The 11,882-nt window shown below is 38.3% G+C and overlaps 1 protein-coding gene across 1 annotated transcript; it reads left to right on the forward strand.

Annotated features, from left to right (window-relative positions):
- Positions 1-414: 414 nt before the first annotated feature.
- Positions 415-9,843, forward strand: LOC112575539 (cytochrome P450 3A19-like). Its single transcript, XM_025257483.1, has 14 exons — positions 415-630; positions 1,738-1,834; positions 2,018-2,070; positions 2,288-2,384; positions 2,624-2,744; positions 3,502-3,590; positions 3,822-3,976; positions 4,224-4,354; positions 4,885-4,957; positions 6,663-6,820; positions 7,059-7,147; positions 7,412-7,549; positions 7,872-8,025; positions 8,290-9,843. Exons 5-14 carry the CDS (start codon positions 2,661-2,663, stop codon positions 8,374-8,376), a joined length of 1,158 nt encoding a protein of 385 aa, XP_025113268.1. The 5' UTR covers positions 415-630; positions 1,738-1,834; positions 2,018-2,070; positions 2,288-2,384; positions 2,624-2,660; the 3' UTR covers positions 8,377-9,843.
- The last annotated feature ends 2,039 nt before the right edge of the window (positions 9,844-11,882 follow it).

Here is an 11,882-nt window from a genome sequence, read left to right on the forward strand (position 1 = left end):
CTAGCTCGCTGGCAACCGCATGTCATGCTCTTAAGAAGATGAAAACCCTGATATGGCTGTCCTTTTAAAATGTTTTTCTTAAGTGGGGCAAATGTACTTGACGCACATTAAGTCATACTGAGAGTAGAAGTTTTACAATGCTACAATTTGTCTAACGTGAATATGAAAATGGCCAGGACAATAAAGTTCAGACAGACCGTCAGACGAGCGGTTAATATACAAGATCGGCATACATTTTAAACTCAGAATGTTGAGAACGAACGATGTTGCGAAATCGAGATAAACATCAGTACATTCAGGCTTTAAGGTCACAGCAATGTACTGAATGCACCTGCTGTCGTTGTGAAGATGCACTGAAAGTACTGAAAGTTCATGGGATGTAGTACAAGTACGGACAGCAATAGTACACTCCACTTTATCTATTTAAGACGAGGTTAGAAACCTTTGACCAGCGAGCTTACAGATTTTATATTACTAGGACTGCTACTGTTCAGCTCTCGTGAGTTGTCCTCAGAAGTTAACGTGTCTGTACTCATCGGAGTCTTTGGAGACTAGGATGGAGTTTCTGTCTCTCATTGACCTGCCCGTGACCCTTGTGCTGCTCCCGTTAGCAGGCTTCCTGCTTTACCTGTGAGTATTGAAGAAGTAACGCTGAATTTTTAACTTAAAATAGACAAAAAAGGACAAGAACATTAAGAGATATAAGGTAGCAGTAGTACAAAAAGCCTGTGCGAGTTATTTTGCCAGGCATGACAAATGAAAGTGACAAAATCTTGCCGGTAGCGAAGTCGTAAATCTTGACAGCGAGACGCCATCTTGGGAGGGATATGCTATCTCGTGCACTATCACCTGGAAGTCGGTCTCGTTTGTTGTCTTTATTGTAGCTGCAGTTAGTGAGGCAATGTCATCCTTCGTGTTGGTGTCTGCAAGTATGTGGACGAGTGCCACGAGGGTGTAGAATTCCTCATGTACCCACCTGCTGTAAGCCCTTCTGTGAATGAGAACAATGCACGTTGTGTAGTTCACGTGAATCTTTAAGACAAATTTTGTAGAGTTTTTTTGTGTAAATGCGCACACGTATGTCCACTGTCGACTGTCGTAGTTCGATGGAACAACAGACAACTGGAGCGTCAGGTAGAGGGATGTGGAGATGACTATGACTAGTCCCTTGTGCCATAACCTATTAATTTTAGCTTGTGAAACCCGACGTAGATGCCAAGTAGAGTTTCACGGTTTTAAACATATTTTTTTTTCCTTTGGTATTGGGTCGGCGCTGTTATTCTCTCTATGAAGCTATCTTTCCTGATATAGAGAATGTTTTGTGATACAAAAGACCTTGTGCTCGGGCCCATAATTACTTATTTCCAGAGCGGTTGTTGACACATGATGGTGAGGCTGTGAACATTAACAGTGACACTTAATGCCGTCTTAGATGCCTTCTATCGTCCTTCGTTAGTAGTTGGTGAGAAATTGGTGTGCACAGCAATCGCTTAATTTTTCCAATTAGAACGCTATGTTGACAGATGCGTCACACATTTTTTTCAATCTTTGTAAACTTAATTTCTGGCAAAAACTTCTATTAGTACTGTTTAGCGTCGGCAGTCAAATGTGGTTTGGCCAGCTGACACCATCTTAGCATGGGACAGAGAGGGCTAAGTATTTTCTATACCAGCATATCTTTTAGAATAGTGAGCACAAATTTTCAGCAAGGACCATTGTATCTGTGGACTGTCTCAGATACGGAATTTGGCCCTACGGAGTGTGGAAGTCACTGGGTGTTGATGGACCCAAACCTTCACCTTTCATTGGCAACCAGTATCAGCTGGCTAGAGAGGTAAAGTTAACTAGTTAATACGTAAGCTGGCTTTATTCTCTAATTCCCTGTCTTTAATTGTGATAATTGTGTGAGTATGCCACGTTTGTGTTTAGTAACATGACATATAGAGTAATAAGGCGCACTTTGTGTTGTTATTAAATAAATTGTCTCCTTCAAAGCTAAATTTTTAACATTTTCCAGGGAGCCGAACAATTTGTTCAGAAGTGGTCGAAGAAATATGGTCGCACATTTGGGTACGTTTTAAAGACTAGTTCTTACTGGTTTTTTCGTTGAAACATAAACTATTGAAGAAAGCTTGTTTTCTTTTGACCATGTATTTCTTTGAGATACCTCCTGTTATTGTATACTCTCATTACTGATGGAGGTTTCCTCTTTTTACCTGTCGCTGTGTTAATCTTTAGTATTTTGCTTTAAATCTTGTTTTTGTAGCGAATTAAATTTGTATTTCAGCATGTATTCTGGGCGCGTGCCACTGCTGGTAACCACCGATCTAGACATTCTAAAACAAGTTCTTGTCAAAGATTTCAACAAGTTTACAGACCGATTTGTGAGTATAAAAAGTTACAGTTTATTAAAGTCATACAGCGCCATTTAAATTTGAAATAAAAAAATTAAATGTTACTTACCGCTGCAAATAATCTTCCCTTGGGACTACGTGTACAAGAGACATCATTCAAACAGAATATTGTAATCACACTTAGAAATTCAGTGTGTTTGCAAATAAAATAGGTGTACAATATATATGCCTTATTTAACTTTTACTTTCCTGACTTTTTAAACTTTCAGGAAAATATGGAGATTGCACCACAGGAAAGTTCGTTCGATGTTGCCCTTTACTACCGGCGCACAGTGGAAAAGAATTCGACACATACTCACACCTACCTTTAGTACGGGAAAATTGAAGCAGGTGAGTTCATCTTTTGTCAACCAAGGTGCAAAGTAAGCTGGCTTAAGAGTTTGTCTTTGTGCAACAGGTGTATAGCTCGTACACTAATCTGACTGGCTCATTGCATGGAAAGAGTGGTTAGTGTAGTGGGTACCCACTGCTTGTCCCCCGAACTGCTGACACCTTGTTAGTCGAGTCCAGAATTGTTAGATGTCTTTTGCTTTGGGTCTCAGTGATGTGCTTTTTCTTTCTCCCTTCTATTCCAAAGGTGTTAGCACTGCAGGTTTTTCACTGTAGATTTATTGATATCTGTCCATCTCTTCTTACGTCATGGTTTACTTACTTTTTAAATTTTAGTTAGTGTTTATTAATTAATTTTAAATTATTTAACGTACATGTTGTGTGATAAGTGTACTTGAATTGATATTTATCCTTTAAGCGATGAGGATTGTTACTGGTGTTTTGTGTTAGGAAAAAGGAATAGGCGTATCTTTCAATTTTAGGGCATGGCGATTTTTCTATCTGTTTAAAATCATTTTTATGCTGCTTCGCACTATCATGTACTGATATTGTCCATCCATTATCACAATTTATTATTAAATACCAAACGATCTTAAAATAAGGACTTTCGAGTCCACAGTCGAGCGCATCAACAACTAAGCTACATTAGTAGATAAAGATATCTATATATATATATATATGCTTAATCTAAATATTTAAATGTGAATGAATATATTACACACATTTTTTATTTAAAAGTTATTTTTATTTTTTACAGATGGAATACTATATCCAACGTTGCTGCATCCAGCTCACCAAAAACATCGAGGAGACTATTCTGAGAGGTGAAAAGATAGATGTTAAAAGGTGAGAATTTTATCTTGTTATGGGCTTTGATGAAATTTTGATTTTATTTCTGTATTCTCTTAACAAGAAACGAACGGATGTCTCCAAAATAAGTTAGACAAAATAAATGTATAAGTTGCATACATAGACGTGTGTATAGAATGTAGTCCTTTGCAGTTCATATCAATTCTCCTTATTGTGAGGTAATATGCCAATTTATTTTGTAAGATTTTTATCATACTTTTTTGCCAGAGTTTATGGTGGCTACACCATGGACGTGATAGCGGGCACGGCGTTTGGTGTAGAAGTGAATTCTCAGAAGGACCTGGACCAACCATTCATCAGAGATGCAGGCAGTCTTTTGGCAGCCATTACCACTGACGAGGGATTTTTACTCACACTTTCAAGTACTTGCAAAATTTACATCTTAAGTTTAATAATAAGTGATAACTTATTTAATTTACAACATAATATTGATTACACTTATGTTTCTCTCCGACTCTCTTTTGTGAAATTTACAGAAGTAATCATTTTATTTTGAGAGTTTACAAAGTTAGCATGTACTCATTTTTAAGAGCTATACATAGGGGAGAGCTTGTCATATTTGTGTATTTTTATTATTAATTTACTGTTATCTTTTTCTTATTTTTTCAGAATCCGTTCCTTTACTGATACCGTTTATACAATTTTTGGTCAAAAAGTTTTTTCAACCAAGTGGATTGAAGTCGTTCACGGGAGTCGTTCACCGCATTATAGAAGAAAGGAAACTGGAAGGAAATATAAATGTATGTGTAGGACAGCTGGGACACACAATTGTATGTCAGTGTAAATGTTTGTATCCATGTTAACCTTCACAATCTATACGAAAGAAAATGTGAAGAGTATATATATATACGACTGCGGTAATACTTGTATGTCAGCTTTTAAGTTTGTTTACATGTGTACCTTAACCACAATATAAAAGAAAGACAACTGGAGAGAAATAGAAATGTGTTTCTAGGACTGCTGGGACACTTGTACGTCAGCGCGTATGTTTGTGAATATGTGTACTACGTATTAAAAGTATACAACGCTGGCATGTCTATCCACACACAAACACATTTGCGCACGCGCGTGCACACACACACACACACACACACACACACACACACACACACACACACACACACAAATTAAAAAAAATAATAACACACCAAGGTTCTGACGTACTTAATAAACAGTTCAGGCATTAATACTGCTTTCTCATCATTAATCTATATGATTGATAGTGCTTTTTTTCACTAACTATTCTCAATTACTGTGTTTTGTTGTACAGCGAAAACCTGACTTTCTCCAGTTACTACTGAGCTGTGAGGAAAAGCAGACTTCCGACGGAGAGCAAATGAATGGTAACTGATTTTGATTTTATGAATGTCAGTATTGTTTTAATCCGATTACAATTTTAATTGTTTACTTTAAGCCAGGGATGCCCAACCTACGGCCCGCGGGCCATATCCGGCCCGCGAAACTTCTGCCCACAGTGCAGGAAATCGGCATGTTAGTAATAAAAAAAAAAAAAAACGAAAAAAAAAAAAACGAAAAAGGGGAAGAAGAAGTATTTATCCCTACTTAGGAGCGTTTCCAATCTTTTTTTCGATGGACGAACATTTCGATTGAATGCTCCGACTTGGTGTCTCTACGATGAGGCCGAACATTCAGAAGTTGTTTCGGGAGAACAACTTCAAATATCCCACTAATTACTACATAGTTAATGGCAAGTACAACTTGTTTCTAATAAAAAATGGTATCTGCTCTATTTTTTTTTCTTTTTTGTATTTTTGCGGTGAAGTGGCCCGCGACACGGCTGTCTGAAATGGATATGGCCCGCAGGCCGAAAAAGGTTGGGCATCACTGCTACATTAAGCGAATCTGAAACCTCATTGTAGTTATCGCGTTAACTTACTGCCTTCACGGCGGATATTTTTGTACGCCCGCTCGCAGACTCATTCGGCACGGCGAAAAAAAACCGCCGTGTTTTTACATTTTTTTGGCGTTTACAGCGCTTTTTTTCGTAAAGAAATCGCTTAGTTACGATAGCTTGTGCATTTCTGAACACAGTTACTTCCCTTGTAAAGGGATGGTACTCTGTTTTGACTGAAATATCGTCAATTTCCCAGAGTAGCCCTTCTTGAAAAAAATGGCGAGACGATGTACGATGTACGTGAAATGTGCGGCTAGTTTCTCGGATTTTCAGAATTCTGGCATAATTTGTGAATTTCTAAGGACAAGAACAATGTGCGTGCATTTCTTTTTGGTTTTTAAAGATCCTATTTTACACATTTTGATCTATCATTATCAATTTGAATTATTTTTCTAGCTGTTTTAGGGTTTTTTTAAAATAATTTTTTGAAAATCGGTAAAATTCGCGTGTAACGTGCTGGAAAAATTTGTATGGATTACAATAATAAAAGTGAGCTCTCAAGCAATTTTCAGGTAGGATTGTTCCTATTTTACAAAGTTTGATCTATCATTATCAATTTGAATTATTCTTCTAGCTGTTTTAGTTTGTTTTTTATAATTTTTTGAAAATCGGTGAAATTCGTGTGTACCGGTGGGTCGAACGGCCTGTAGCCTTTCCGTCTTCAGTGAGAAAAAAAGGGAAAAGAGAAATAAAAGAACAAAGAAGGGGTTCCCAGAAACAGAAGAGACAACCTAAACAGCCATGCATTGACCACAACAACAAAAAAGCAAACAACAAAAACAAAACCCACAAAACACACAGACAAAAAAAAAAAAAAAAACAAACAAAAAAACAAAAAAAAAAAAAAACACCAAAAAACCAAACCACCCCGCGCACAATGTCCTCTGCGCCGTGTTTTCCTTCTCGTCTGTTCCCCTGCCACCACACACGGCAATTACGTGAAAAGAAAAAAAAAATGGTGTAAAACGTGGTGATATAGAAATCCCATCTCCAGCTACCTTCCCCGTCCTTGCTTGTACAGGTAGCATGCGACACACGACAGTATTTGGACTAGAGATTTTTGTGAAAACGAGAACGTCTATCGAAATTTTACCTGGACGTCATTAAGAAGATGTCGATCGTTTTTGTTGCAGTTTTGTCAAGAACTGAAGTCGTCGCACAAGCAGTGGCTTTTTTCGTCGTTGGCTACGAAACGACAGCATCCACCCTGCAGTTCATGGCTTACCTCCTGGCGCTGCACCCAGAGGTACAGGAGAAGGTTGTACGTGAAATCAAGGAACAGCTTGGCGATGTGAGTTTTTTTTCTCTATGATATCTTGCTGTCATCTATGTCTTAACCTTACGTTCATGTTATACACACTTGTCCTGTTCACCCTTTATGTCTTTGGCACCCATCATGTTTAATTGGAATCATTCACTTGAGAGAAAAGGGATGAAATGTAGTCTAATATATAAGTGAAAGCATACATTTGAATTAAAGAAAAATAAGTTATGTGGGAATAAGTTACATGGATTTGGTGTTTAATCAGGAGATACCTACTCACGAGGGCGTCACAAAGCTGAAATACTTGGACAGCGTCATCCACGAGACACTGAGGATGTATCCTCCAGGCGGCTCGTAAGTGTACTTGTTACTTTTGTTGTCACTTTTCTGGTTAGAGCCAGATATAGTAGGTGAGAATTGCTGTCATGTCCTTCTGAACCTTTTTAATGCATCTTTCATCCGATCCATGTTTTACAATTTGCTCTAGGACATCTAACTAAACTCGCAGTTATGAAATAAGAGAATGTAGCGACAACATTATCAGTCCACACACAAACTCAACTGTCCTTACTTTATCGGCTACACAATTGTTACTTTTGATAATCTGGTTTTTGATAGAGCAGACAGAGTGGCATCTGAAGAGGTCACCATCAAAGGCATTACAATCCCTAAGGGCGCTGCAGTTATGATTCCTATCACCAATGTGATGAAAGACCCGGAGTACTTCCCTGAACCTGACAAGTTCAAACCTGAACGGTAAGAGATAGCAAGGGTACTGCAAAGGCAAAACATAACTAAAATAAACAAACTGTAGCCTGTCACAGTTGAAGTGACTGGACAAGAATATAGGTTTAGTAAATAATCCATTCACAGATATGGTAAGCATGCAAAACACATGCAAGCAAATACAGATTGGTGGAAAATTAGCATCCCTGAGAATTTTATTCAGAAATGTTGTTCAGTGTTAACCTTAAATCCACTCTCGCAGAGTTGATTTTAGTTGAGTTTTAAAAGTTCCAGAAAATGAAACGGTTCTATAATGCTCTGTGTGATGAGGAGTGAAGACATTTTTGCACAGGTTTTACGAAGGCAGCGTCGATCCCATCTCATTCTTGGCATTCGGGTATGGTCCTCGTCTGTGTATCGGCATGCGTCTGTCTCTGCTGGAGATGAAGATGGCAATGGTTCATGTGCTGAGAAGAGTGAAGTTTTTGAAGACAGACGACCTACAGGTGAGATAACCAAACTACCGCCAAAGCACAGCTTTGTCTTTCCTATACTACCAACGTAATAAACTTGGCATAGAAATAATATAAAATAAGAGCATTAAAAGATGAAGTTTAGAAGGCAATGTAGAAGTGTAGGTTGTAAAAATACAATTACGTAAAGGTTAGAGTGTGAGTGTGAAAAAATAAGATTATAGGTACCCTATACATGATCGTCTTCGATAACGTATTTATGAGTCTTATGTGTATAAAAGGTGTTCATATTTACAGGAAACTCTGAAGATCAAGCCTGGCTCACGTCTTAACATCCCAGACCAAGTCGTTGCCATCAGCGGTGTAATGCGAGAAACACGTTAAACTGTCACACATTATAGTACTGTGTCAGGGCCTCACGTAGAAACGCTCATCAACGGGCATTGGAGGACTCAATACTTTTAGAAGTATTATCTTAGCCAGTAATACCCTACTTAGAAGCAGGTATTGGAAAGAAAAAACTATTGAAGACCTCTGTGATTACCTGATGGACAATTGGAAGTTGAAAGCTTAAACAATTTAATGTTGAAACCAGATGTTTATCTTCTGATCGGAAATCATTTCATGAGGACTGCGATTTCGTTGTGTAAGACTCCTAATAGAAACTCACATTTTCTGTCATGTAAGTAAAAGCATTTTTGGCAGTATAGAAGCAGAATAGTCTCTTGATTTGGGTGGCTATGACACTAATGCAATGATCAAAGAAATTAATGCTCTGTTAACCCCATCTCCTGGACATTTGGTTCTGGCCCTCGTTTGTGCACCGGCATGAGTCTGGCTGAGCTGGGGATGAACATTGCTTTTGTTCACGTGCTGAGGAGAGTGAAGTTTATCAAAACGGATGATCTGCAGATGAGATGCGACAAACATGAACCAGTCTCATCTTTCTTACCTTGCGAGCTCTACAAAGATAAATTAATTAAAAGATAAAAAGAAAAATATATATTTATAAAGAAAAAATCTGAAGCGTAGGTTTAACAATGATTTACATAAACCATGGTCTTTTGAGATATTTTTGGTGTAAAGTACAGATTATTAGAAAGTTAGTTTCCACTACTTCTGATCGCTTCGATAAGACATGCATAAATGTGTGACCTTTTGTACTGGTCTACAAGAAATCATAAATATCAAGCCTGGTTCGCTTTTTAACCTCCCAGATCAACTCATTGCCATCAATTGTGAAATGTGAGACACAGCCGACATACCTTAGAGTACAGTTATGGGGCTTTTAATAGGAAACTCACTGCAACGGATTTATTACTTCTTGAAGCGTTACTCGTAGAGTGTAATGCAGTACTAACAGTCAGGAATCGGAAAGACTATTTACAGACTACTTCGGGTACTGTCCTACGAAGACGAAAAATTCGAGGCTTAACTCATTAACCTTTTGAAATCAAAAGCTTACTTGATGATCAAAGTACAATTCCGGGCTGATAATACGAAGTGTGTGAAATTATTATCTTTACAGTTATGAGATTACCAAAGGAAGGCGTAAAATCTGTGTAATATTTATACAAAAATATTTGTACACTTTTGTAAAAACTCAGTCCGTGAAAACGAGTAATATACAGATAACTTGGGATTTAGAAAAATATTGTTGAATAATTTTTTTAAATCAGTTCACTGCAATGGGTAACTAATATATAGTTAACTTGTTATATATGTTGTAGTATAATTCTATTAAGAATTAATGCACTGAACATATTTATTTTAATTGTTGTTCAATACATTTGAAATGTTAAGAATTTCAGTTACTTCATGTTATTGCTCACAAATAAATTTGTATATATCAATAGGTACCGAATGTTTTGTGCATATATATATGTATGAAAATTGATTGATTCTTTATTGCTTTAGCATAGCAAGCACTATGATTACATAATTGAATTCTAAACAACAACAGTTTAAAACTGACCTCTATAAACACATACACAAAGAGCTTTATAGAAAAATATATCTAAGCATCACAACACTGCATCTAGAAATATATCCAGGCACACACACACAAACTCCTACTTGTGCACCATCATCACAGACTTCAAACGCATATGAAAGGGGAATATCAAAAGAGAAAACATCATCAAGGTCACTTGCCGTCAAAGCAAACTTTACAATTTATATCAGTCTTCACCCTCCTCCCCAACATTCCCTCAACTGTTACACCATCCGCATAAAATCGCCATTCATACAACAGCACCAAAACACACACACACATATACACAGGAGCTACTTTCCAAAAAAAAAAACCAAACAAACAAACAAAAAACAAACAACGTTAGAACAACAGTTAGCACTAAATAGAGAGAAAGAGAACAATTATCCAGGTCTTTTTACAACACATGACAGAAGCTTGTCTCTAACTTCAATCCAATATATAAGTCATATCAAAATTGGCTTCTTAACCCACCCATCCCACCATGAGAAAGAAAATCATGTCTGTATAGGAGACACTAATCCACAAACCAACTGTCGCGGAGCTGTTGTCGCGCGTCAGATGCTCACGGGACCTTCACAGGTATCTTTTTTTTTTTTCGGGACCGGACTGCAACACCCCCTCTCCTTTTTGCTTCCCCCCTCTTCTTTACCTTTGTTCCTTTTTTGCCCCCCCCCCACCCCTTATTCTTTACTTTTGTTCTTTACTCGCGCACGGGGTCCTTGGCGCGTATTGCTGCAGTTTCTGGACAGTCGCCACCCAGCAGTTAACGGTGCCGGACGTGTGGGGCGGTGCCAGACCGTGGCCCCGGTAACGGGCATTTTTTCACCTCTATCGATCGTCCGATCACGAACCGTTTTGGGTGAGTGGAGATATTTTTCTTGGGTTCCACGCTACTCTAGTCCGTGGGGCCTTTACTTGGTGGTTGGAGTGCGAATGGGTTGATCTTTATATGTTAACGACTTGTTCATGTTTGGTTTGTTGGTTTGTTTTGGGTTTTTTTTTGCTTTGTTTTTTGTTTTCTTTTGTGTGTGTGTGTGTGGAAGACATGTTGCTTCTCAACGCTAGGATAGCTTTTGTGTTGGCCGGGTCTCGGCGCATGTGGCTCACCCGTTTACTCTCAAATGGATTTGTGTGTTTTAGGACCGACGCACTTTAACGGTCAAATTGTTAGTATTTAATGGTCATATATACTTGTACTAGAATATTTGGTAAGTGTGCAGTTGTGGAAGAGCCGTTTGTTGATTGGATGAATTGTTTTTTTTACAGGCTTCCATTTTTTTCTTTTTCTTCTGTCTACTTATTCTTCGTCTTCGTTATCCTTCCTGATTCTGTTTGCTCCGCATCCGTGCCGGCGTCTTCTTGTGAGCTGCTGTCCACCACAACCGTCCACCCTGCACCCTCGTCACCTCGTCAGCGTGAACTCGTGTGACTCCGCTGCGCGAGCGTGCGGCCGGCAGTGGGTAAAACCGATTCTTGCTCAGTTCTAACTCTCTTGGGTTTTCTTCATCTGATTTGTTGTTCTTCTCCTCGTCATCGTCATTTTTTTTTAATAATAGCAAAATGAAACGTTCATATGGTTGTCTCTTTTATTCTAGTCAAACATTTAACACGTGGCACTTTTATAAAACATTCTTGCACACCAGGGGTTTAAAAACTTCATATTTAAAGCAGTACTCGATGTGGAAGACTGCAACTATGTATGGAAGTAATGAAATTAACCGAAATAAATACATTAATAGTTCACAGCTGAAGAAATGCACTGAAAGTACTTTCTGTCCTTCTGTCGATGTACTGAAAGCACTGAAAGCACGGATATCTATCTCTGGACTGCTGTCTGCTCATCGAACCAACTCTTAACCTCGACGATGCGGACTTTCAGGGCTCGACGAACTAC

The sequence above is a fragment of the Pomacea canaliculata genome, linkage group LG1 (assembly GCF_003073045.1).
Source record: "Pomacea canaliculata isolate SZHN2017 linkage group LG1, ASM307304v1, whole genome shotgun sequence".
In the NCBI taxonomy this organism is placed as follows: domain Eukaryota; kingdom Metazoa; phylum Mollusca; class Gastropoda; order Architaenioglossa; family Ampullariidae; genus Pomacea; species Pomacea canaliculata.

Bases quoted from the DNA above. Each gene is read 5' to 3' on its own strand.
- LOC112575539 (XM_025257483.1), top strand. From the start codon at position 2,661: ATGTTGCCCTTTACTACCGGCGCACAGTGGAAAAGAATTCGACACATA. The intron at 3,977-4,223 runs GTACTTGCAAAA...TTATTTTTTCAG, and splicing joins ATTTTTACTCACACTTTCAA to AATCCGTTCCTTTACTGATA. The intron at 4,958-6,662 runs GTAACTGATTTT...TTTTTGTTGCAG, and splicing joins CGACGGAGAGCAAATGAATG to TTTTGTCAAGAACTGAAGTC.